Source organism: Bubalus kerabau, chromosome 12, assembly GCF_029407905.1.
Source record: "Bubalus kerabau isolate K-KA32 ecotype Philippines breed swamp buffalo chromosome 12, PCC_UOA_SB_1v2, whole genome shotgun sequence".
Lineage (NCBI taxonomy): Eukaryota > Metazoa > Chordata > Mammalia > Artiodactyla > Bovidae > Bubalus > Bubalus kerabau.
Window position 1 is genome coordinate 16492921 of NC_073635.1, and position 24857 is coordinate 16517777.

At 45.1% G+C, this 24857-nt stretch overlaps 2 protein-coding genes across 2 annotated transcripts in view; one reads left to right on the forward strand and one right to left on the reverse strand.

Annotated features, from left to right (window-relative positions):
• CBY2 (chibby family member 2) overlaps nucleotides 1-24857 on the forward strand; it is a 140228-nt gene that overhangs the window by 97088 nt on the left and 18283 nt on the right. The window lies entirely within an intron of this gene.
• Nucleotides 9968-10478, reverse strand: LOC129624324 (histone H2B type 1-C/E/F/G/I-like). The gene has a single exon (XM_055542043.1). It carries the CDS (start codon nucleotides 10467-10469, stop codon nucleotides 10092-10094), a length of 378 nt encoding a protein of 125 aa, XP_055398018.1. The 5' UTR covers nucleotides 10470-10478; the 3' UTR covers nucleotides 9968-10091.

Consider the following 24857-nt stretch of genomic DNA (forward strand, 5'->3'; position numbering starts at 1 on the left):
ACCTTTTCTTAAAGGGCCAGATGGAACATAGTTTAGGCTTGTGATCTCTGTCATAGCTACTCATTTCTCATGTTGTAAGACATGAGCAACTGTGGACAGTACAGAAATGAATGGATGTGGCTGTGCTCCAATATGTTTATTTACAAAGGCAGGTGACTGGCTCACAGCTGGAGTTCGGCAGGCCCATGCTGAATTATTCAGCTGTAGAGCGATTGCTGTAGTCGTGTACGGATGTGAGAGTTGGACCGTAAAGAAGGCAGAGTGCCAAAGAGTTGATGCTTTTGAACTGTGGTGTTGGAGAAGACTCCCTTGGACCAAAAGGAGATCAAACCAGTCAATCCTAAAGGAGATCAGTCCTGGGTGTTCATTGGAAGGACTGATGTTGAAGCTGAAACTCCAATACTTTGGCCAACTGATGCAAAGAGCCGACTCATTGGAAAAGACTCTGAGGCTGGGAAGGACTGGGGGCAGGAGGAGAAGGGGATGACAGAGGATGAGATGGTTGGATGGCATCATCAACTCAATGGACATGAGTTTGAGCAAGCTCTGGGAGATGCTGAAGGACAGGGAGGCCTGGTGTGCTGCAGTCCATGGGGTCGCAAAGAGTGAGACACGACTGTGCAGCTGAGCAATGACGACAAACAACATAGCAATTGTTAACTGACCCCGAGGGACGTCCATACCACTGTCAAATTAAAGTCAAATTACAGAATTATGTATAGAATATGAGTCTCTTTGGGCAAAAAAACTCCAAAGAAAACCCAGAAAATTCCATATATATATATATATAAAACCCCCCTTCCAGAAAGAATATACACCAGCTTCCGGGCTCTGGATTCCTCAGAGTGGTGATTGTTGGACATCGGCATGGAGAAGGAGGGATATGCAGAGATGAATAAGTTTTCATACGGTTTCGTTTCATGTATTACAATGAGTATGCTTGCACGCCTCCGCGCTCAGTCACTTTAGTCGAGTCTCTTTGCGACCCCATGGACTGTAGCTCACCAAGCTCTTCTGTCCATGGGATTCTCCAGGCAAGAATACTGGCATGGGTTGCCATGCCCTCCTCCGGGGATCGTCCTGATCCAAGGATTGAACCCACATCTCCTGCACTGCAGGTGGATTCTTTACCGCTGAGCCACTGGGAAGCCCACAAGGAGCATATGACTTGTGAATTTGGGGAAAAAATAAGGAAAAAATGAGAAATAATTAAACGTCTCAAAATTCCTCTTTGGTGTGATAGAGGACCACCCAGAGCTGAAGAGGCCATTCAAAGACACCTTTGGCTCTGTCCACAGACATGACTAGAGGGTGCTGGCATTCCCCGGGGCAGGAATGAAGCGGTTGGTGCTGGTAGGAAGTACATATGTGCTAAGGAAGGTGGGTGAATTTTCTGTTTGAATCCCTTTTCTAGACTTGGCTTTTCTGAAGGCAGAACAGAGGCCTAAAAGTCATGGTTAGTGCCTAGTGGCCCGGACACCTAAGAATTTATCGGGGCCATCAGCCCAGATTCCTCTGACTGAACCACTTTTTGTCAAGCCTCAGCTCTTGGCCAGTTGTGGTTTTCAGGGCATTGCCTGCTGCTGCTGCTAAGTCACTTCAGTCGTGTCCGACTCCGTGCGACCCCATAGACGGCAGCCCACCAGGCTCCCCCGTCCCTGGGATTCTCCAGGCAAGAACACTGGAGTGGGTTGTCATTTCCTTCTCCAATGCATGAAAGTGAAAAGTGAAAATGAAGTCGCTCAGTCATGTCCGACTCTTAGTGACCCCATGGACTGCAGCCTACCAGGCTCCTCCGTCCATGGGATTTTCCAGGCAAGAGTACTGGCGTGGGGTGCCATTGCCTTCTCCACAGGGCATTGCCACAACACCCCAAACAGCAAGGCCTTCTGATGAGCTCTTGCAACCTCTATCCGTGAGCTGTGGGATCCTCTGCTACAAACCAGTCCTCAGGAGAATGTGAAATTTTTCCTTTTCTCTACAGAAAACCCTTCTTCATCCATCATTCCAGCTGTTGTGAGCAGGAAATCATTTACAAGAAGGAATGCTAAACTGAAAAGAAATTTTAAGAAGAAGTGTTTAAAAGCCTCCACCAGCAGTTCCCTGCCTGGCCAGTGAGTGAGGGCAGGGAATATGAGATGAGCCTGTGGAATGTTCTGGTGAATCCTGTGACCTTGAACACTTAGCCATCCCCTCACATAAAAGCCAGCAGAACCAATCTGAAAGAAGTTGCTGTCAGCCCCAGATGACTGAGAATTTGAACTTATGTGGGAATCACATACCAATGGGTGGAGGAGTTAAGTTTGACTGATTCTAATAGTATTTCACCTATATTATATATATCTCATAACACGTATGTGCACAGCTTATACTTAAACACGGTGTTTTAGCTTTTCCAAAGCAGTTTGATATCTAATTATATCATTAAAATCAGCACGTAGACTTACTGATCACTGCTTAAGTGAAACTTTGGTTTAGTTTTAGCTTGTAGGTGAAAATAGTTTCATTGATTAATGGCGTCATCATGCTGATGTAATAATGAGTTTTGAAGAACGGACAGTGGAGGCATATGTTCCCCCGCTCCAGGCCATAGAGGTGCAACACGGGCACTGGTTTTGCAAATGCCAGCCTGGCAGCCACAGTGGTGGGGGAGAGGAACCCACCTCCTGCTGCTGCCCTCTGTGAACCAAAAGCAAGGATCAGGAATAAAATGCAGAGCAAATTAGAACTATCAAACCCAGCCACCTTTAAAGGCCATGCAACTGTAATCTCTTTGAGACTTATTTAGTTTTAGTGTTTTGTTTTAGGGGCTTCCCTTGTGGCTCAGCTGGTAGAGAATCCACCTGCAATGCAGGAGACCCGGGTTTGACCCCTGGGTTGGGAAGATCCCCTGGAGAAGGGAAAGGTTACCCACTCCAGTATTCTGGCCTGGAGAATCCCATGGACTGTATAGTCCATGGGGGTTGCAAAGAGTTGGACATGATGACATTTTGTTTTACTGTTTATTTTTAAAGAAAAAAAATACCACCACAAGTAAATAGGACTTGATACACCAAAATGAAGTTTCAAGAGTTGGTTTGGAGGGATTTCCCTGGTGATCCAGCAGTTAAGACTTTGTTGTTCCATTGCAGTGGACCTTGGTTTGATTCCTGGTCAGGGAAATAGGATGCCACATGCCACATGGCCAAAATACAAACAACAAAAGCAAAACTAGAAGCATTGAAAATCTTAAGGAAAAAAAAAAGAGTTGATTGGAAACCATTCTCCCCCCATGTGGCAGGAAGTTTGGGAAGAAGTGCTCCTGAAGCCCCTCCCAGCCCTATTGCCATTGTTTCTTTGATGGTGAGGACCACCATGTCAGCACGCCCCAGGAGTCCCTGTTACCGAGTGGGATGGCCTGTATCACAGCTCAGCTGAGCCGTGTCTTGGCCGTAAGACTGGCTTATGCACTGCCTTGGAAAGCCAGGAGGACTTCAGTTCTGGGATTTTGGACACAGGAGGGACTCTGGAATTCATCTTGCCCCACCTGTGCTAGAGAAGAAAGAATACCACCGCAAGTAAATAGGATCGGTACAACAAAGCCAGGTTTCAGGAGTTGGTTTGGAGAAACTTCCCTGGTGATCCACCTGCATTAGGGGGCAACAACCTTTTCCATGTTTTGCTAGGACAGGTGACAAGAACAGTAGCCAAAGTTGGAGAAATGCAGTCCTTGTTGTGGGTGCATGTATATGATCGTGTTGTAGAGGGGGTGGTGGGAAGCGGGGGAGAAGGGTGCCCCTCTGGGAGAAGACGGGTTTTTGAGGGGACTTGGCACATGCTTTGGTCTTGACTTGCCTTTGCCAGCATTGGGTTGGGGGAGAGGCAGAGAGAGGGCAGAAGGCAGCTTTGTTAACAAGCCCATCACCCTCCCTAATGCATGCATCTCCTATAGTAAGCACCTCCGTGTGTCTGTCTGCCTTGACTTGCTGGCTTCAGGGAGTCAGTGCTGGGAGGGGAGGTCTCTATTCTCAGGCAGGAAGTGTAGGAAGTTCAGATGGGATTGGAGGTGGGCTCTTACTGACCACGGGCAAGGGACTTTCTGTTTCTCTCCTCTCATCCGTTAAAATGACAGTGACATGCTCCTAGGATCAGAGACGATTCAGTTATATCTTCATGTGAACCAGAGTATTACCGGCACCTCACAATCCAAGTATTTAGTAAGCCACTTTGTACATTCATTGGTTCTCACCGAGTGTTTCCTGAGCTCCGTCTTGGGCATCGGCTTTCAGATCAGGGCCAACTGCTACCCTGCAGAGTTTATGACCAGCGGTGTCAGTGTTTCCTCAAAGTAGCTGGGAGAACATTCCCCGGAGACGTGTTCCTGGTTTAAGTGGTTGGATGAATTGTAATGAGCCTGATCATGTGGACCAGCGAGGTGGCAGCCCCCAAGGACAGGCCAGGGGGTGGATGTAACTAAGAGCAGCGTGTTGTTACTCAAATGCTGTGTTTGGGGACCACCAATCCCTGGGCCAGTTATCCCGGTCAGTGAGGCTGTACTTCCCATGTGAAGGCGCCCTTCCTACGTTAACGCTTATTCCACCGTCATCCAGTCACAGAGCACTGATGACAGTCATTCATTAGTCCCCTGAGAGGGCTCTTCCTTGTCTCGAGCTGCGTTGCAGAGAACGGGACTCGAGCTGCCGACCGGGGAGAGCAGACACATAACCACTCAGCTTGTATTAGCAGAGAGCGGGGAAAGTGACAAGTCTGCAGTTGCTGTTCTTACAGAGATGATGAGCTGTCTTGAAGCAGCGATTTGGCTACAAGAGAGCCCACAAGACTCCAAGCAAATTTGTCACTTTGTGTTCCCCTCCTTTTTTGCTAAGTGTTAATGCAAGTTTGCAGTTGAATTTCAGATATTCTGAAATGGTGTTTCTTTCTTGGCATTCATTGATGCCACACTGAAAGCAGAGTGTTAAGTACAGTATATTTTTCTTTTGCACCCAGAATGAATCTTGGAACTACATCCTCGCGTATATCTTTCTTCAGTTATTCTCTTGCTTTGGCTTCCCAGTCCCCTGACCCAGACACCATCCCATCTCATTTAGCTCCTGAAGCTTCTGTTTATCCACTGCTATTGCTCCAGCATGGCTTCCCAGGTGGTTCAGTGGTAGAGAATCCACCTGCCGATGCAGGAGATGCAGGAGATGCGGATTCGATCCCTGGGTCAGGAAGATTCCCTGGAGGAGAAAATGGCCACCCACTCCAGTATGCTTGCCTGGAGAATCCCATGGATAGAGAATCTCATGGACAGATGAGCCTGGTGGGCAACTGTCCATGGGGTCGAAAAGAGTCAGACGTGACTGAGCACAGTGAAGCAACTGCTCCAACATGACCATGAGAACTGCACTTGGACTTTTAAAATAGGAGGCAGATGTGTTTTTTTGGAGTCAAGTAAATCATGTCTGATTTTAGGATCTGTCCTGGCATTCCTTAGAGTCAGAAAAGACTTCAAAGAAAATATTCAAAAGAGGGGAACTTGAGAAGAAATCAGAAGATATCTTTTAGAAATATGCTCTTAAAATGCTGCCGGCTGGAAAGGGTAGTTTTCAGATCACAGGAGGAATCGGAGCTGTCCGAAGGAAGAATCTGCCTGTGGAATTCTGACCGATCTCAAAATGATGTAGTGAGAGCCGTAGGATCGGAGAAGGGTGATCGGTCCCCACCAGGAGTCAGGTGACAAAGCTTTGGAGCCTGATGTCTCCTTGAGATAGATAATGCAGGGTTCCAGACGCTGTGGTCTTAAAAGGGTCATAAAAAGCCCTGATAGCTTGATGGATGTGGACATCATATATATATATATATATATATATATATATATATATATATATATATTTTCCAAAATAAAGAATGGGATCCTATAAAAGCATTTCCTAAGTAGGAAAAGATGATCTTTGCATGGATGGACTGAAGCCCTCTGGGCCCCGTGTCACTTGCTGCCGGCTGTCCCTACCATATGCGTGTTTTCTGGTTGTGCTCTCAGGTGTTTCTTTTTGTTTAGGTTTGTTTATTGTTTGGCTGTGGTGGGTCTTCATTGGTGCACGTGGGCTTTCTCTAGTTGTGGCGGTCGAGGGCTGCTCTTCGTAACAGCGAGCGGGCTTCTCATGGTGGTGGCCCCTCTCGTTTCAGGGCACCGGCTGTAGGCCCAGTGACATGGGCTCTGTAGTTGCCGCTCCTGGGCTCTAGAGCGCAAGCTCAGTGGTTGCGGTGCATGGACTTAGTTGCTCCTCGGCACGTGGGAACTTGCCGCACCAGGGATCGAACCCATGTCCTCTGCATCGGCAGGCGGATTCTTAATCACTGGACTTCCAGGGAAGCCCCTATTAGATGTTTCAGGCTTCCTTTTCATGGCAATGATGTATTGTTTTCAGCCTTTTCTGCATTTTGAGAACTTTTTTTTGTTTTTTAATCTCAATATTGGAGCTAGTGGTAAACATGTCCCCCCCGCCCCCCAGCACAGAAGCCAAACTCATGAGCCCAGCTGCAGCTCCAGTCAAAGGTCAAGCAGGTGCCCAAGTTTCGAGTATTTCTCAAAAAGCCTCCAGCAGTTCCCCGCTGCTGTCAATAATGGTAATTATAATTATAGAGCCAGTCCCCTGAGGAGCTCAAAGCACTTTCTGGATGCTGCGGCATTGATCCTCATAACACGAGTGTAACAGGGGAAGGAGCAAGCATTGTCATCTCTTTATAGATGGAAAACGTCACCGAGGGAGGCAGAAATGATTGTCTGTTCACATGGAGCAGGTTACGATGCTGAGGTTTTATGGATTCAGTTGTGTGCGCTAATTGCTGGGCTAAAATGCAGCCCCTCCCCACCCCCGCCCCAATCAGCCTTTGCCCCGAAGGATGTCAGCACAAGCCTATCACAAGGGCTTTGCTCCATAAGCGTTAGTGATAGTAGCTCGGTTGCGTCCAACTCTTTGGGATCCCATGGACTGTAACCCACCAGGCTCTGTCCATGGATTTCTCCAGGCAAGAATACTGGAGTGGGTTGCCATTCCGTTCTCCAGGAGATCTTCCCGACCCAGGGGTCTAACCCAGGTCTCCCGCATTGCAGGCAGATTCTTTACCATCTGAGCCACCAGGGAATTTGCTCCATAATGCAAAGTCATTTAAAGATAATTTAGTTCTTTTTCTTTTATTTCTATTTTTACCAAACAAGTGATAGAGCAGCTTGTTGTAAAAGTTATATCTAAGTAAAGATAAAAGAACAAAGGCCAAATATCATGTAATGGGCATAGGGGGGGAGCAGCAATGGGATGGGGGTAAGAGAGTGGTGCTGGAAGGTGTGTGTCAAAACCAGTTAGTGCCACTGAACTTAGCATTTAGCTGTGGGATTCCTGGCAGCCAAGGCTAAAAAGGAAAGCTAGAAGACGTATGAAGGTTGTGCGCACGCTTGTGCTCAGTTGCCAAGTCGTGTCTGACTCTTTGTGACTTCATGGACTGTAGCCTGCTAGGCTCCTTCGTCTGTGGGATTTCCCAGGCAAGAACACTGGAGTGGGTTGTCATTTCTTTCTTCAGGGGATCTTCCCCAGCCATGGATCAATTCTTTACTGCAGGCGGATTCTTTACTGCTGAACCACTGGAGAAGCCCATGCTGCTGCTGCTGCTGCTGCTGCTGCTGAATCGCTTCAGTCGTGTCCAACTCTGTATGACCCCATAGATGGCAGCCCACCAGGCTCCCCCATCCCTGGGATTCTCTAGGCAAGAACACTGGAGTGGGTTGCCATTTCCTTCTCCAAAGCATGAAAGTGAAAAGTGAAAGTGAAGTCGCTCAGTCGTGTCCGACTCTTCTCTATATAATATGATGAAATACACTGTGATGCAAGAAGAATTTAGGAATGTGAGCTCAGTCAGATAAGTTAGCCTAGGAATAAAGGTTTCATTCTGCATCTTATGAAGGAGCATCTTGAGGCTAGATCACAAAGAGTGGCTGCGCACGCCACACACCACGCACATGCATACACTCGCCCACCTTCATGTTTCTGTACTTAAATGTTGAAGGTGAAATGTGGTTAAAATTCGCATCAAGGGCAAACTTGAAAGGGGCAATGGAATTAGAAGGCTGTAAAGTGGCCATTTGGTGGTTGACAGGTGAAGGCAGTGGCGGAAGTATTTTGCCAGCTTCCATCTTTCTGCAATATTCCATGATGAACCATGGATTCTTCTTAACACCCATTCGTTCAGTTTCCTTCTCCCTGACCTGCAAATCGCTTGCTTTAATAGAATCTCTGAACGTGAATGACCCTGGGGGCAGTTATATCAACATATACCCTAAGGGCAAGCTCTGATTTCCAAATAAGTACAAATTCCAGAAAGGACTCCTTGCTCATCGTTGCTGCAAAGTAACCGAGTCTCCAAACTCTCTGCAAATTGGAGGTTCTTTACACAGTGTTTGTGAAAGAGGTAGCTGGGTATTCCTCTTTCTTCCTTGTGTTCTTAGTATAAACTGAGAATAACTGTGAGGGTTATGCTTTTAGAGGCTTAGCTTTTTCGGTTCTAGAAAATGGATGAGGATGTATAGTCCAAACAAAACATTGGTGTTCCCAAAGTGTTCAGAGATCTCGAACATTCTTTCAAACATCATCTTCATGAGCAATGTCCCCTCCATTAAATCCTGCCCATGGGGGTGTGTATGTGTGTGTGTGTTTGTGTGTGTGTGTGTGTGTGTGAGAGAGAGAGAGGGAGAATGTGACAGCTAGAAACAGAGCAGAAAAGGAAAAGATCGGTTAATGTCACCTTAGATAATAGTGCCTCTGAAGCCACTTGCGGCCTTTTTAACCAGGGGTAAAAAACAACTTGATTTCAATATTATTGATATTATTTCTGGCTCTTGAAGACCTATGAAATGAAAACTAAGCTTTAAAAGCTTTGCAGTTAATTGCTGCTGAGTTAAGCATTTTTTTTAAACACCTTTGTGCTGACGCATAATTTAGAAAATCGATCAGGGAGATGAGGAATAAAAATATGGGTCTAAAATATTCCTGGCTAATTACACACTGCTGTAATAAACTCTGAATGGCCCAGAGCACCATGGAGAGGGGCCGAGGCGCGTGTGGAGGGCGGCCAGAGAGCTGGCGTCACAAAGCGGGGAAAACAGAGCAGAGTAAAGGGCCCCGTCTGCCCTGACGAAGGGTTTCTTATTCGAAATTAGTCCTGGCATAATGTTTCCTTTAAGCACTGAGCCTGCCAAAGTGTGGGGAGAGCCAGTGATTTTAGAATTGGAGGCGGTATTTATGCCTCTCGTGAGTGAACAGGCACCGTGCTGGTAAATAAGGCCAAGTCTCACGCCTGGCCCTTGACAATGTTATAAAGGATGGGAATTGGCCCCCTGCTTCCGCCCCACCCCTTCCCTCCAAATCGGCCCCTTTGCATTCGGCTCTCAGGTTTCTCCACTCAACATGGCATGTCTTGATAGCAGACCATCACACCTTTTGTGTTGCCGCTCAGAAGTCAATAAAGAGGCAAACATGGTGGGAAGGAAAGTTTGTTTTATTTCAGAGGCTGGCAACTGGGGCAGGGAAGGGCGGGCTCCTGTCCAAAGGCCTGCTCCCTCCCTGCTCCCCCAAAGTCCCTGACAACCAGGGGCAAGAGCTTTCATAGACAGAGGGAGGGGGCTCCACCCAGAAACAGCACAGTCAGCTCTGACCGTTGTCTTGAAATTGGTCATGAGGTGGTCTGATCAGTGTTGTCTTGATGGTTTTAGTTAGTCTTCAGTTCCGGGGTTGGTTTTTCCCTATTTCTTTGAGGCCAATTCTCAAAACTGGGGCAGCTTATGTCATGGCTATAGTCTGGTCCTCATGTAGTTAATGTCTTCCACCTGGTGGGGGTTTTAGTGTCTATAAGACAGCTCACAGGACGTGGCTCAGAATATTATCTATAACCCTTGAGAAGGAACTAAAGTGAAAGTGAAGTCTCTCAGTTGTGTCCGACTCTTAGCGACCCCATGGACTACAGCCCACCAGGCCCTCCGTCCATGGGATTTTCCAGGCAAGAGTACTGGAGTGGGGTGCCATTGCCTTCTCCGTTAACAGCGGCTAGGCATGTTATATTTACTTGGAGCTGGTATACTTGGTGACAGCCTTAGTGCCCTCGGACACGGCGTGCTTGGCCAGCTCCCCAGGTAGCAGCAAGCGCATGGCGGTCTGGATCTCCCTGGATGTGATAGTCGAGCGCTTGTTGTAATGCATCAGGCGCGATGCCTCGCCAGCAATGCGCTCAAAAATGTCGTTGACGAAGGAGTTCATGATTCCCATGGCCTTGGACGAGATGCTGGTGTCCGGATGGACTTGCTTCAGCACCTTGTACACGTACATGGAGTAGCTCTCCTTGCGGCTGCGCTTGCGCTTCTTGCCGTCCTTCTGGGCCTTGGTCACAGCTTTTTTAGAGCCCTTTTTAGGGGCAGGAGAAGACTTAGCCGGTTCAGGCATGTCTATAATGACAACACCCAACAACACAGAAAGATCTTGAACTAAAGGTCCTTGGTTTTGCCTCATTACTAAACTATTATTCTTTGGTCTTGTTTGACTGTTTTTTGTTGTTTCTGCATTTTCTCACTTCCCTGATTAAACTTACTTGCTTGGCTAAAGATTTTCCACAGACGAAAGGCTGGCTGAGGACATGGGGGACAAAGACCATAGCGTCCTGCTCTGTTTCACGTAATGTAAATTTAAGCCTGTGTTTTTCTTCCCAAAGAGGGCAATAACACTCCTAAGAGCACCAGAATTTGTTCTTGGAGGGAGGGGGGCAAAAAAAAAACCCCTTGTACTTTTTATGTATAAAGCTCAGTTAGATATACAATGCATGAACAGATTCATTGTATCTGTATATCTGTGGCATTAAAATTCTATAAATGGGGGGCAATTAGGGAAAAAATGTTTAAGGCTCAGGAATGGGAGGAGGTGAGATCATGAAGATAAGCCAGGAAAACCCTTCCATCCATTGAAGAGCTTTGGCCTAAGTCAAAGGAAGCGGCCGTTTCCCAGATGGCCAGTTCTTTGGCAAGACTCTTTGCCAGTCAGTCCTTCTTTCGGGGGTCAGGAGGCTGAAGAAATTTATTCAGAACCATTGCGTTGTCTCAGACACCCGTGTGTTGGAGGGGGGGTGGGTAGGGTGAAAAGTAGACTTCCTTGTGCAAGGAGTCATTCCTGCCCAGGAAATGAAAAATTTCAGAATCATCTGAGAGGCATTAGGAAGAAAAGAAGCAAGAGGAGAAAGCAGAGGAGGAGGAGACGAGGAGGAGGAAGAAAAAGCTGCTGCAGAAGCAGCTGTGACTTAGAGGAATTTGCTTTCCTTTGAGGATCACGTCCTCTTCTTTCTTGGTTTTCTGTGATTGAACATATTTGGCTGATAAAGAAGACTGCTTTTATCAGAACAAAAGGGTAGGAGGTAAATTCTTGCCACCGGTGGTCTCCCTTGCTGGAGTTTAAGCCCATCCCTTTCACTGCCTGGCAAAATCCAGTTCTGGGATCCTTCAGAAAACAGCGCAAAGCTTCTTCCCTTCCCTGCCTTTGGCATCTTCTGTCTAGTTGGGTCCTTACTTTGTTCTCAGTCCTTTCTTTTGGCTGAACGAGCTTCCTGGTGCCTGATCTTGTGTCTGCCACCAGCCAGGGACAGTCAGAGAGTTTTGATAAGTCTTGCAGATGAATAATCAGCTCTCTTATCACCATCAGGGCATCCGAGCAGCACAGCGTTCTTGTAAGGATTAATTTAGCGCTAAACTTTAAAAAGTGAAGGAAGAAATGTACAGGAAATGACTAACCCATAGCTCGAATTCCCTACCTGGTAAATTGCTGAAACAATCAATGGCACAGTATGGAAGCCTCCTTGGGAAGTGAAGGAGATAAATGTGTTGCAGTTCCGTAATGGAGGGGATGGGGTCTGCAGATGGAGGCCCTTCTCAAGGGGGACATGGAGGGGCTGCCATGGTAACCTTGGCAGTGTACTCCTTGGCTCTTGCAAGTAGGTCTGGAATGTATTGGGCTAATTGGTTGGAAAAAGCAAAGGGAAGGGTCCCCTGTGGATTGTCTGGGGGTTTTCTCCCGTGGGTCACATGAATAGAAATCCATACATGTTTGGGCTACATGAATTTTTTATTGATAACAATAGTGAGTTAGAAGAGTCCCTGCTGGCCAATGAGGATCAGACTCGATTCAAACATGAATCAGGTGTGTTCAAGGCCTTAGTCCTGTCTCCGTTTTGGCCATGAATCCTTTATAGTGTCCTAAGTTTATGGTATGATTTTAGTAATACTGGACATTAAAGGCTTTAAGTTTGCATGATTAATTACACTGACCTTGGTTTATACTAACTAATTCATCTATGCCGGCTGGCGTGACACCTGGCAGTGGTCAGTCATACAAAGATAACGGTGGACAGATGGCCAGACACTATGGCCCATGCATCTATGTGGATCAGAGCTTGGAGAGAACTTGTTTTTCTTCTCAGATCTCAAGTAGCATGTCTTAACCCAGGGATCGAACCCAGGTCTCCCGGATTGCAGGCAGATGCTTTACTGTCTGAGCCACCAGGGAAGCCGCTTTTAGAGATAGGTAGGTTCAATTAGGCATTCTCAGATCCTATGTTGGATAGGGACTGGGTCTTTGAGGGCGACAGCTGAATGACAGGGATGGATCCCGTCGGGCACACTGTCCCAAAGAGGAAGCTGCCGCCATCACTGCCTTCAAAGCCAGAAAAGTGAAAAGTGGAAGTGTTAGTCACTCAGTGTCTGACTCTTTGAGACTCCTTGGACTGTAACCTGCCACACTCCTCTGTCCATAGAACCCAAACCTGGGTCTCCCACACTGCAGGCAAACTCTTTACTGTCTGAGCCACCAGGGTAGCTCCAAAGCCAGACAACCTAGCTCAAATCTTAGAACTACTGCATCATCTTTGAATGACCTTGGACAAGATGTTGCTTCTCTTATCCTGAGTTTCCCCCTCCTTTATTAAATGGAGATTAATTCTACCGCTCTTAAGAATGAGATCTTGTATTTGCATGTTATCTTGGCATATCATATCACGTTATTTCTCAAGAGACACGGACTGCATCCTGGTTAAGGAATCAGCAACACTGGTTCTCAGGCAAGTAAGTGATGCTGAAGGTCTCATAGAGGAAGAGGTCTGTGTCTCTTTTCTTGCACTGACTTCAGGAATCTCTGTGCTGAATGAGGCATCCTCTGGCATTCCTCATCTTTCTAGTGACCTGGCAGAGATGATCCTGAAGTAGTTTGTGTCATTTCTACCCACAGAGTTGGACAGAGCTCAGTCACCTGGCCTCACTGTGGCTCAGAGGGCGTGGGAAGTGCAGTCCCTGGCTGGGAAGTCACTTCCCAGAGACATCTACACTCTATGGTGGGCGGGAACACAGTTCTTTGGTGATCTGTAAGCTGTCCTTGATACAGGTAGTAAATGCAGAAGATCCTGGTATGTGGAGGAGAAGAGTCACAGGATAATAGGAATTAAGGGGAAAGGGGGAAAAAAGTGTTGGTGACCCTACCAAAAACATCTTGCTACACTAAGTAAACAGAGCTGTCTGTCTTCAGAAACTGGCCTCTTGGCTGCTCTCATAAATAAGGGCTTGTATTTATTTTATTTTTTGGCTGTGCCATGCAACATGTGGGATCTTAGTTCCCAGACCTGGATTGAACCAACACTGTCCTTGGTGGAAGTGCAGAGTCTTAACCACTGGACTGCCAGGGAAGTCCCAATAACTACTTTTTTTTCTTTTGTTTATCTTTAAAAAAAATTTTTTTAACACCAAAAACATTTTGTGTTTGGGTGTGGCCAATTAACAATGTTATGGTAGTTTCAGGTGAACAGCAAAGGGACTCAGCCGTACATAGACATGTATCTATTCTCCCCTGAAGCCCGCTCCCATCTAGGCTGGCACATGACACTGAGCAGAGTTCCATGTGCTGTATAATAGGTCTTTGTAACTACTTTTAAAGTCAACTCTCCAGGAATAGTTAAAAATCACTTGGCAACCATTTGATTTCTCATTCATGGCGAGTGTTTCATTGCAGTTTGGGCTGTATCTACTGCATGCTGCAGTCCATGGGGTTGCAGAGAGTCAGATGCGACTGGGCGACGGAGTGGCTGAACAAACACTAGGCCATATCTGTGAAAGTGTTAGTCGCTCAGCCGTGTTCAATTCTGTGCGACCCCATGACTCTCCAGGCTCCTCTGTCCATGAGATTCTCCAGGCAAGAATACTGGAGTGGGTTGCCATTTTATTCTCCAGGGGATCTTCCCAACCCAGGGATCAAACCCAGGTCTCCCGCATGGTGGGCAGATTCTTTACTGTCTGAGCTACCAGGGAAGCCCTGAGGATATTCCAGTAGAAAAAGGAATTTTGACTCTGATAGGGTTTGTAAGGTAAGCAGATTTTTCTTCCTATCATCATTCGGGAAATTGGTGGAAGACATTTAAGAGCCTCGGTTCAAGGTTACGTGGCAAACTCACACACTGTCAGGGAGCCTGAGTCTCGCCATGCCAGCCACAGCCCCGGGGACCCATTTACTATGTGGATAAACCTGGACTTTACTTTCCCGCTCCAACATCTGCAGTCAAAGGAAGTCTTTTTTTAAAAAAATAATTCTTTTTTTTAAACTTATTTATTTGGCTGCATCGGATCTTAATTGCAGCACTCAGGATCTTTCACTGTGGCTCCCGGACTCTGTAGTTTGGCATGCAGGCTTAGTCGCCCCTCGGCATGTGGGAGTTTAGTTCCCTGACCAGGGATCGAACTGTGTCCCCTACATTGCAAAGCAGATTCTTAACCACTGGATCACCAGGGAAGTCCCAAAGGAAGTCCTTTTGTTACTCTGGCTGTGTTAGTAAAGAAATGCCTTCTGCTCCCCCTGCCGCTCTGCCCACACTTCTTTTAATATTGAGTTGTGTTACTTTTGTGGAAAACAATTTGCTGTTTATCTGTGCAGTGTGATGGGAAATTCTGAGCTGCTTCGCCCATGTAAGTCCCTAGGAATATGTGGTTGGAGCCAGGACCTGCAGACATACGTGTGGTCCAGGCTGGGTATACGCCTTCTGTTTTCCCTTCTCCTGGGCCCAGTGTTCATAAATAACATTCTGTATTCCTGGACATAATACTTTTCTTCATGCCCTCCTCCCTTTTAAAGAGTTGAGTTAAAATGGAATTTTCCTTAATGATAGTAGGTAAAAGCAGTTTCACAGAATCAATTTCAATTTTAAGAGCACCTTGAGAATTACCAGGAATTGTGAGTTTTATTGTATTGAATTAATAGGCATTTCTGAAGCCAAGAGTCTAGAGTTCAGACTGTCAATTTTTCCCCCTTCTGGCTTCACTTCAAAAATCATAACAGAAAGCCTGATCTTATAATGAAACTTCTGAACGACGTGCCTTGCCAATGGATGGTCCTCATGGAAATAAATTTAAATAAATAAATTTATCCATGCGAGCCTGCAATCATTTCAAGTTGAGGGTCTAGATTTGTATACAAAGTTTTCAAGGCATCAGGTCTTTTTGAGCTATTGCTTCTTTTTTCTACTTAGGGGGTAAAGGGACAATCACGTTCCAGTGCAAAAAACTTATCCCTAGACTCAGCTGTCCTAAGGATTACCACTTGAGGATAGAAAGTGACACAGTTCTCTCTTTGACTGATAAGGGCTGCCCCAGACCTGACACTGTAATAGTGTAAAATGCAGTCCCTTTACAGAAGATTCTTAGGGTGATTTGGCCTTGTGGGCTCGAATTTATGGTGAGAAGGAATTTTGTGACCTGCCTTTGCATTTTCAAGGTCATTTGTGTGTCTTATAAAGTCAGAGATTTCAAACTTGGCTGTGCATTGGAATCATATAAGGAATTTAAAAAAGCATGGGTTGTTTAAATTCCACCCCTCTATTTTGTTTAGCTGCTGTGTGGTGTCCGACTCTTTTGCGATCCCAGGGACCATAGCCCGCCAGGCTCCTCCGTCCATGGGATTTCCCAGGCAAGGATACTGAAGTGCGTTGCCATTTCCTTCTCTACCACCCCTATATGCTAACTCTGAATTTCAGGGAAAGGGGGTTGTCTCTGCAGGATTCCCGTGTTTTATTTATTTATTTTTTGTATTTGGCTGTGCTGATGCTTCATTGCCGCGCTCGGGCTTTCTCTGTTTTTGGTGAGCAGGGCTGGGGGAGGCTGCTCTTTGTCGTGGTGCACAGGCTTCTCGTTGCAGTGGCTTCTCTTGTTGCAGAGCGTGGGCTATAGGGTGTGCGGGTTTCAGTCGTTGCGGCTTGTGGGCTTGGTTGCCCCGAGTCTTGTGGAATCTTCCCAGACCAGGGATCGAACCCACGTCCTCTGCATTGGCAGGTGGTTCGTAACCACTGGACCACCAGTGGTTAAGTCCTCACATATTTTTAAAAATGTGCCTTGAGTAGACTCTGATGTAATTGGTTCCTTCCGTTTGGGAATCACGTGGGTTATCCTGTGTGTTCCTTAGGTCCAGGCGCTGCTCTTCTCTTTGCTCCAGGATGCCGACTCCATGAAGGAGCTCTCTTGCTGTCTGGATTTGATCAGTGGGACAGGAGACGGGAGGCAGGAAGGTGGTGCAGGAGGGCATCCTTTCTCCTGACTCCCCTGTGGCATCTCCTTGGGCTGGCTGTGGCCTGTGTTGAAGGTACTGCTCCTCTCCCAGTGGCAGTCTTCCACACTGTCTTCCATGTTCTCATAGTCACTCCCTCCCCTCGCCTCCTTGGGCCTTGGGCTGGGAGCCTTGGCCTACGAGCAGCCCAAAGGGACTGCACGGTGTCCTAGGGTGTCCCTACACCCTGCCCACCATCTTGCAAACAGTAGGTCATTCTGAAAAAGTGAAAGTTGCTCAGTCACGTCCAACTCTTTGTGACCCCATGGACTGTAGCCTGCCAGGCTCCTCTGTCCATGGAATTCTCCAGAGAATACTGGAGTGGGTTGCCATCCCTTTCTCCAGGGGATCTTGCCAACCCAGGGATGGAACCCAGGTCTCCCATATCACAGGCAGATTCTTTACCCCCTGAGCCACCAGGGAAGCCCTGAAGTCATTCTGAACTTACCTTAAATTTGGGGGGTCGCCTGATTTCTGCTGGAACCCTGCATGGTATAGGAATCACTAGAAAACTTGACTTTCCAAGTCAGCTCTCCTGTTCTGAAAGAGCTACTGCTTCTTTAAAGGTGCCTGAGAGAGCCCAGACTGGGCTGACAGTGGAAGGACCAGAGAGAAATCCAGTTCCCCCAATCGAGAGCAGGAGGCAGTGCTGCAATGACTGGGGAGTCATGAAGCCACCGCTTCCTCTTAGGGGCTTGGAGATGGTTCCTTTACCCTTAGGGAGACTCGTCTCAGTGAATGGTGTCTTTGCTTCTTGGAAAAACATCCAGTGTCACATTCTCATTGGAGAAGGGAAGCATCCTGAGAGAAGGCTGGACTTTCCCAAGCAGTTATGGGGTGATGGTGGTTGGTGGACGGTGGTTCTCGTGCGTCAGGGAGAGTGGGTTTGAGGATGATGTGGTCTAGTCTCACATAAATCACTCACCCGCAAATGAACACGTGGCTTAAGACGATATCTGCAGTGATCGTGGGTAGAAGGTAAGAATAAGTGCACAAGAAGTGGCAATGACAGTCCCACTTCTAGAACTAGATATCATTTTTAATTTGAATTATTTTCATTAAGACATTTTTTGGGTAGCAGTTTAAGAGTCAGTTTAACATTCTTTGGAAGGACTGACGCTGAAGCTGAAGCTCTAATACTTTGACCACCTGATGCAAGGAGTTGTCTCATTAGAAAAGACCCTGATGCTGGGAAATATTGAGGGCAGGAGGAGAAGGGGGCGACAAAGGATGAGATGGTTGGATGGCATCACTGACTCAATGGACATGAGTTTGAGCAAGCTCTGGGAGATAGTGAAGAACAGGGAAGCCTGGCATGCTGCAGTTCATGGGGTTGCAAAGAGTCAAACACGACTGAGCGACTGAGCAATGAAGACTCAGAGGAAAATTAGGGGGAAGGGACACAGATTTCCCCTATGACCTTTGCCCTCACATATGTCCAGCCCCACCCCTAGCAACGTTCCCCACTGGAGTGGTGTGTTTGTTAGTACTGATGAACCTATGTAGACCCATCATAATTACTCAAAGCCCGTAGTTTAAGGGTCATTCTTGATGTTGTACAGTCTATGAGTTTGGACACATGTATAATGGTATATGCTTATCATTATTGTATCCTGCAGAGTATTAATATTTTAATTGTTCTAAAAACCCTCTGTGCTCCATCTATTCAACTCCTGTACCTCGTGCCCACTGATAAGTACTGGTATTTTTTGCTATCTACAAAGTTTTGCTTTTCCAGAATACCATATGCTTGGAATCATATGATACATAGCCTTTTAAATTGGCTTCTTTCATTTAGTAATATGCATTTAAGCTTCCTCCATATCTTTTCATGACTTGATTGCTCATTTCTTTCTGGTGCTTATACCCACTGTAGTATCCTTGCCTGGGAAATCCCATGGACAGAGGAGCCTGGGGGGCTACAGTCCATGGGCTCACAAAGAGTCAGACACGACTGAGTGACTAGACAACAATATGCATTCAGCACTAAATAATATATAATATAAAGTATCTGGAAATATCATAGTTTGTTTATCCAACCACCTACTAAACAACACCATGGTGGCCTCAACTCTTTTAGTGAAGTTACTATGTAGTTGCACAAATACAAATTTATACCCACTATTACTAACGATGACCTTCACCTGAACTATGGTATGTCTTGGAATACTATCTAATAAGGGTATAAAGCCAACAAGATAGGAAAAAACAGACAGTAAAGATCTTTTTTTATATTGACTTAAAATAATGTCCTATTCAATGTAACATCTTAAAAATTTTTAATTAGTATAATGGAAAGTGCTTAAAAGCATCCTTTGAGGTTTCTTACTTGGTTGTGAAAAAAATAAAAGAGGCATACTGCTGGAGGAAATACTTGTTCTTCCCATGGCAATAAATACAGCTGAAATAATACATGGGAAAATACAGTGACAAGGCTTTTAATACCATTTACACACTGACAAGTTTCAAATTTATATTTCCATTCCAAATGCCTCTCTTGTAACTCCAGACTCTTCTTATAAGTGGCTGGTTTCTTGACACCTTCCCTTGAATGTAATCTTCCTCAATTTAGCATGTCTAAACTGAATTCTTAATCTCCATTCCTTGCCCCACCCCCAGTCTTCTTCCCCCTTGTAAATTACCACCACATTTTCTGCAGTGCTTTGATTAAAAGCCCTAGCTCCTTTCTCCCTTGCCCTATATCCAAACCCATCAGCAGGTCTCTTTGGTTCTTTATTTGGACTCTTACAATTTTCTTACCCTCTTATCATGACCTTTGAGACCATCTCTTGTTTGGACAGTTGAAATTGGTCCCCTGTTCCTGCCTTGCCACATTGCAGTCTATACTCCATGGGTGGCCACAGAAATCTTTTAAAACTTAAGTTAGATCTTGCCACACTGCTGAGCACCCTCCAGGGGCTTCCTATCCTGGTTGGGGAAAAAAATCCTCTGACCTCTGGTCCTCTTGTCTTCCTGCACTCACTGGCTTGAGGCACACAGACCTTATGGTTCAGCCACACCAATCAGGCTCCTACCCCAGGGCCTTTGCCCCTGATGCTCCTCTGCCAACTGCTCTTCTTCCAGATACTCCATGGCTTACCCACAATGCCTTTGCTCAAATGTCACCTTCTTAAGGAAGTCTTCCTCATCACCTGAAAAGGCTCACTCTGCCACTTGCTATCCCAATATCCTGTTGAACTTTTCTTTGGAGTGCTTACCCTGACATGTACTTGGTTTTTTTTTTTTTTTTTTGCTTACCATCTGTTTTCCTGCACAGGCATACAGCTCTGTGAGAACTTAATTTTGTGCCTTACTTTTTCAGCACCTAGCACAGTGACTGACTCAGAGCACGTGCTCAATAAATCCTTTCTGAATGACTGAATGAAATGAATATTCATTCCTTAGCCAGCAAAACTGCTGATAGATGCAGAGAAAACTTTGAAGAAAGTAGTATTGAAACAAATCAAGTAGTGTTTGTTATACAGCTGAGGGAAGTACAGATACAGCTTCTCCTTCAATAATAAAGCATACAAACAGCTATTCTTTTGTGAACCAATTATAGGATGACAAGTCAGAAAAGATGTCATCTCAGCTGTAAATAACTTTACTAGAAATATTGTTCTGATGGAACAATTGTTTAAAATAACATTTGATGGAGCATCTGCTTTAGAATATGAAGAGGATGAGGGGTGAGTGTACAGGGATAGCATCACTCATGCAATTTATTCACCAGGTGGTAATTCACAGTCAAAGCAAAGCAATCAAACCCAAGACATGCACAATGAACAAGATGATATCATGGATGCAATTGATCTGATTTTTACAAGTGGGAGAGATGTACAAAATGCCAGGATCTTTGCAGTTATTTTGTAGCAAGATGGAGAGTGATGATAAAAATCACTTGTGTCTCAGAGATTTTGCAGTTGTCTCTTTTTACAGAAGAACAGTGTTCTAAATTTGCTAACCTTTTCTTGTGGTGACAAGTGGTTGTTAACTGTGTGATAGGAGCCATTTTTTAAAAGATTAAGAAACAGTTTTTGCCTTCATGGAAGTGACAGTGTTTTAAGAATAAGTAATAGAGTTTAGAGTGGTTTTTTTTGTTTGTTTGGTTTTTTTTTTAGTAAAACCTCATTCAATGAACATTTGGGATGCAAATTTTAGCAATAAACTTTGCATTATTTGGGGATAGGACTGAATACTAAATATTGCTATTTAGAAATTGCTGTCAATACTGTAAATATTTTTCCATTTGGATCAGTAGACCATTGTGAGGTACCCTTTTCATTGAGGACAGTCATTAAGTCCAAAAACAAAAGTAAACTGAACTTAGAATCTGACTTTTAGCTTACTACGTTAAACCAAGATTTTAAGAAGGAATCACATTTAAAAAAAATTTACACTGTGCTATCTAATTTCTTGTAAAAACAAAAATTATTTTGTGTTTTTAATGAATAAGATAAAATAGCATTCTTGTAGAAGTTATTTTCTTTGTTTATCCTGTAAAATTTCAATTTTGAGTGTGTTTTATCCCATGCATGCCTTAATAATATGTAAGAAAAAGCATCAAATTTATAAATTAAGAAATACACCTTTAGGGGTTTGCACTGGAGGTATATTTTTGGTAGGATTTACTATGAAAAGATTTTGTAGCCCACTGGCTATAGATTATCAATGTTCGTATGTAATTCCCTGGTACAGTGTTCAAAATAGTCTGGGTCAAATTTGTGAGAAGATCTGAAGAATATTTAGTGCCCAGGGTTTGTCTTGGTGCAGTAGGGGCACTCAGGGCATTTAACCTGATGGAAACGCTGGTTTATAAACAGTGATCAGATATGACTGAACTTTATTAATAGGCACATACTACATGCCAGACACTGCAAAGGGCGCTCATACCCACCTTATTTCACGATGACAGCAAACCGTTCCTTCAGTTCAGTTCAGCCGCTCAGTCGTGTCTGACTGCGACCCCAGGGACTGCAGCCCATCAGACTTCCCTGTCCACCACCAACTCCTGGAGCTTGCGCAAACTCATGTCCATGAGTATATTAATAATGAGTAATAATTATTAATAATGATTTCATGCGAGATACTCTTCAGCTGATTCCTCTGGGGACAGAAGATGGAAGAGGGATGCTATTCTGATAGGGAAGGGAGAAGGTGAAGGAGCGCAGGGTGTATGTGAAGTTGAATGTTCCCATCCTAAATTATCAGCATAAATCTGAAAGTCATTGAATTAGAAATGGACAGAGCAATATCATCTGCCATTTGCTGAAGTAGAAGGTAAAAATCAAGAAATAAAGTTGCATTTTTTGTTCCAAAAAATGATTTCAGTTCACCTGAACTTTTTTGTGAATTATTTTATATTTTTTAATTGTGGTGAAATACACGTAACTTCAACTTTAGCATCTTAATAATTTTAAGTGTGCAGTTCACTGGCTTTGAGAGCATTCATACTGCTGTACAACCATCAGCACCATTCACTTCCAGAACGCTCTCCATCCTGCAAAACTGAAACTTTGTATCCGTTAAACCAAAGTTTTTCTTTACTCCCTCAGAATTATAACTTTTAAAAACTTTTATTTTTATTTATTTAATTTATTCTTGAAGTTCAGTTGGTTTACAATATTGTATTGGTTTCAGCCACCCGAACTTGTCAATCAACACAGTTACCTATCACTATTGTGGGTGAAGCCTGCCCACCACTGTTCTGAAGTCTTTCATCTCCTACTTTATCTAGTGTGGCCCTCCCCACAACTCCAAATTTTAAAGACTATCACATCTATTCTATTGCCAAAGAAACTGAGGCTTAGCAAAAGTAAGTGGCAGAGGTCACACCGCCAGCTCGGAGTGGAAAAGGGGTCTTAGGCAGGTGCTGACTTCACTTTTTCAATTACCCAGTGAGAAGGCGAGTGTTTCTCTGACATGGTCACCTTTAGAGGTTGGCCTTCTGTATGGTGTTGCCAGCCTGATCTCAGACCCACGTTTCAGACGTCTGAACACGTTAAAACTCACTGAGGGAGCTGAGCAGATGGAGCCCTTGTTACTTCTTGAAGAGACACTATAATCAATTTATTTGGCACAATTTAGAGATCACATGCTATTTGTTAAACATTTCATTATCATCAGGGAACAACTAATGGATACTTAGTTGAAGGGGTTGCACATTTAACTAATTTGATGATTTCAAAATTTTGCTTAGACTGAAATGTACAGAATCACATAAATTACTTTTGAAAGTGAAAATGTTAGTCACTCAGTTGTGTCTGACTCTTTGTGACCCCAAGAACTAGCCCGCCAGGCTCCTCTGTCCATGGGATTCTCCAGGCAAGCATACTGGAGTGGGTAAGTCGTTCCCTTCTCCAGGGTATCTTCCCAACCCAGGGACTGAACCCATGTCTCCTTTGTTTTTTTTTTTTTTTTTTAATATATTTATTTTAATTGGAGGCTAATTACTTTACAATATTGTATTGGTTTCACCATACATTCACATGAATCCGCCATGGGTGTACACATGTTCCCCATCCTGAATCCCCCCTCACCTCCCTCCCCATCCCATCCCTCTGGGTCATCCCAGTGCACCAGCCCTGAGCACCCTGTCTCATGCATCAAACCTGGACTGGTGATCTGTTTCACATATGGTAACATGTTTCAATGCCATTCTCCCAAATCATCCCACCCTCACCTTCTCCCACAGAGTCCAAAAGACTGTTCTATACATCTGTGTCTCTTTTGCTGTCTCTCATATAGGATTATTGTTGCCATCTTTCTAAATTCCATATATATGCGTTAGTATACTGTATTGGTGTTTTTCTTTCTGGCTTACTTCACTCTGTATAATAGGCTCCAGTTTCATCCACCTCATTAGAACTGACTCAAATGTATTCTTTTTAATGGCTGAGTAATATTCCATTGTGTATATGTACCACAGCTTTCTTATCCATTCATCTGCCCATGGACATCTAGGTTGCTTCCATGTCCTGGCTATTATAAACAGTGCTGCGATGAACATTGGGGTACACGTGTCTCTTTCAATTCTGGTTTCCTCGCTGTGTATGCCCAGAAGTGGGATTGCTGGGTCATATGGCAGTTCTATTTCCAGTTTTTTAAGGAATCTCCACACTGTTCTCCATAGTGGCTGTACTAGTTTGCATTCCCACCAACAGTGTAAGAGGGTTCCCTTTTCTCCACACCCTCTCCAGCATTTACTGCTTGTAGACTTTTGGATAGCAGCCATTCTGACTGGCGTGAGATGGTACCTCATTGTGGTTTTGATTTGCATTTCTCTGATAATGAGTGATGTTGAGCATCTTTTCTTGTGTTTGTTAGCCATCTGTATGTCTTCTTTGGAGAAATGTCTGTTTATGAACCTGTGTCTCCTGCACTGGCAGGCAGATTCTTTACTGCTGAGCCACCAGGGAAGCCTACCCTCCTCAGCGAAAGTAACAGACCTTCCCCAGCACATCATGCAGTTTGGAGAGGACAGGAGTCATGTAATTCACTTCACCCATGCAACGCCTCATCTCTTTCTCGACAAATGAGAAGGAGAGGAAGGTCAGCACATACCCCTGTGCACTTCTGATTCCTGGGCCGAGAGCTGCAGTTTCTGTGGCTCTCTGGAGGAAGCACGGGGGCCCCATGCTCTCTATGGACCCTCCTGCTTGTTGAATTTCCCTGCGATTCATCAACAGGCAAGTTGCAGACGTGCGAAGCCCGTGTGTGTGCTTGCCCTTTGCTTTGTGTCTGCTCTACCTGTCTGCTTAGATTAGAAACCCACGAGGCATGGCTACCTCCGTGTTCTGGGCCGCGCCCACCAGTTGTGGATGCTCATGGCACGTGGATGATTGATGATGGTGTTAATCTGAGTAATAACAAGGCACGTGGAGCACAGGCTCAAGGAAGCTTTTCAGTACTGGGTTATGGATGCGTGTCCCCTACTGAGGAAGAAGGGACCCGTCACAGGCAACTGCAGATGCCGGTACCAGGATGCCCAGCTCGAAATGCTCTTCCCTTAAAAGCAAAAGGCAAATCAAGCAAGCAAAGAAACAAGCCGCCAGGCAAGCTGTAGTGTCAAGCAGGTTTTAACAGCAGCACCAGTTGAGTGTCAGCTGCTTTGAGATTATAAATCGAAGGGAGCAAGGTAATTTTCTATGAAGGCGCCAAAACAATGATTATTGAGAGCTTACTGTCAGCTTCTTTGCATCGGTACTCTCAAATTAA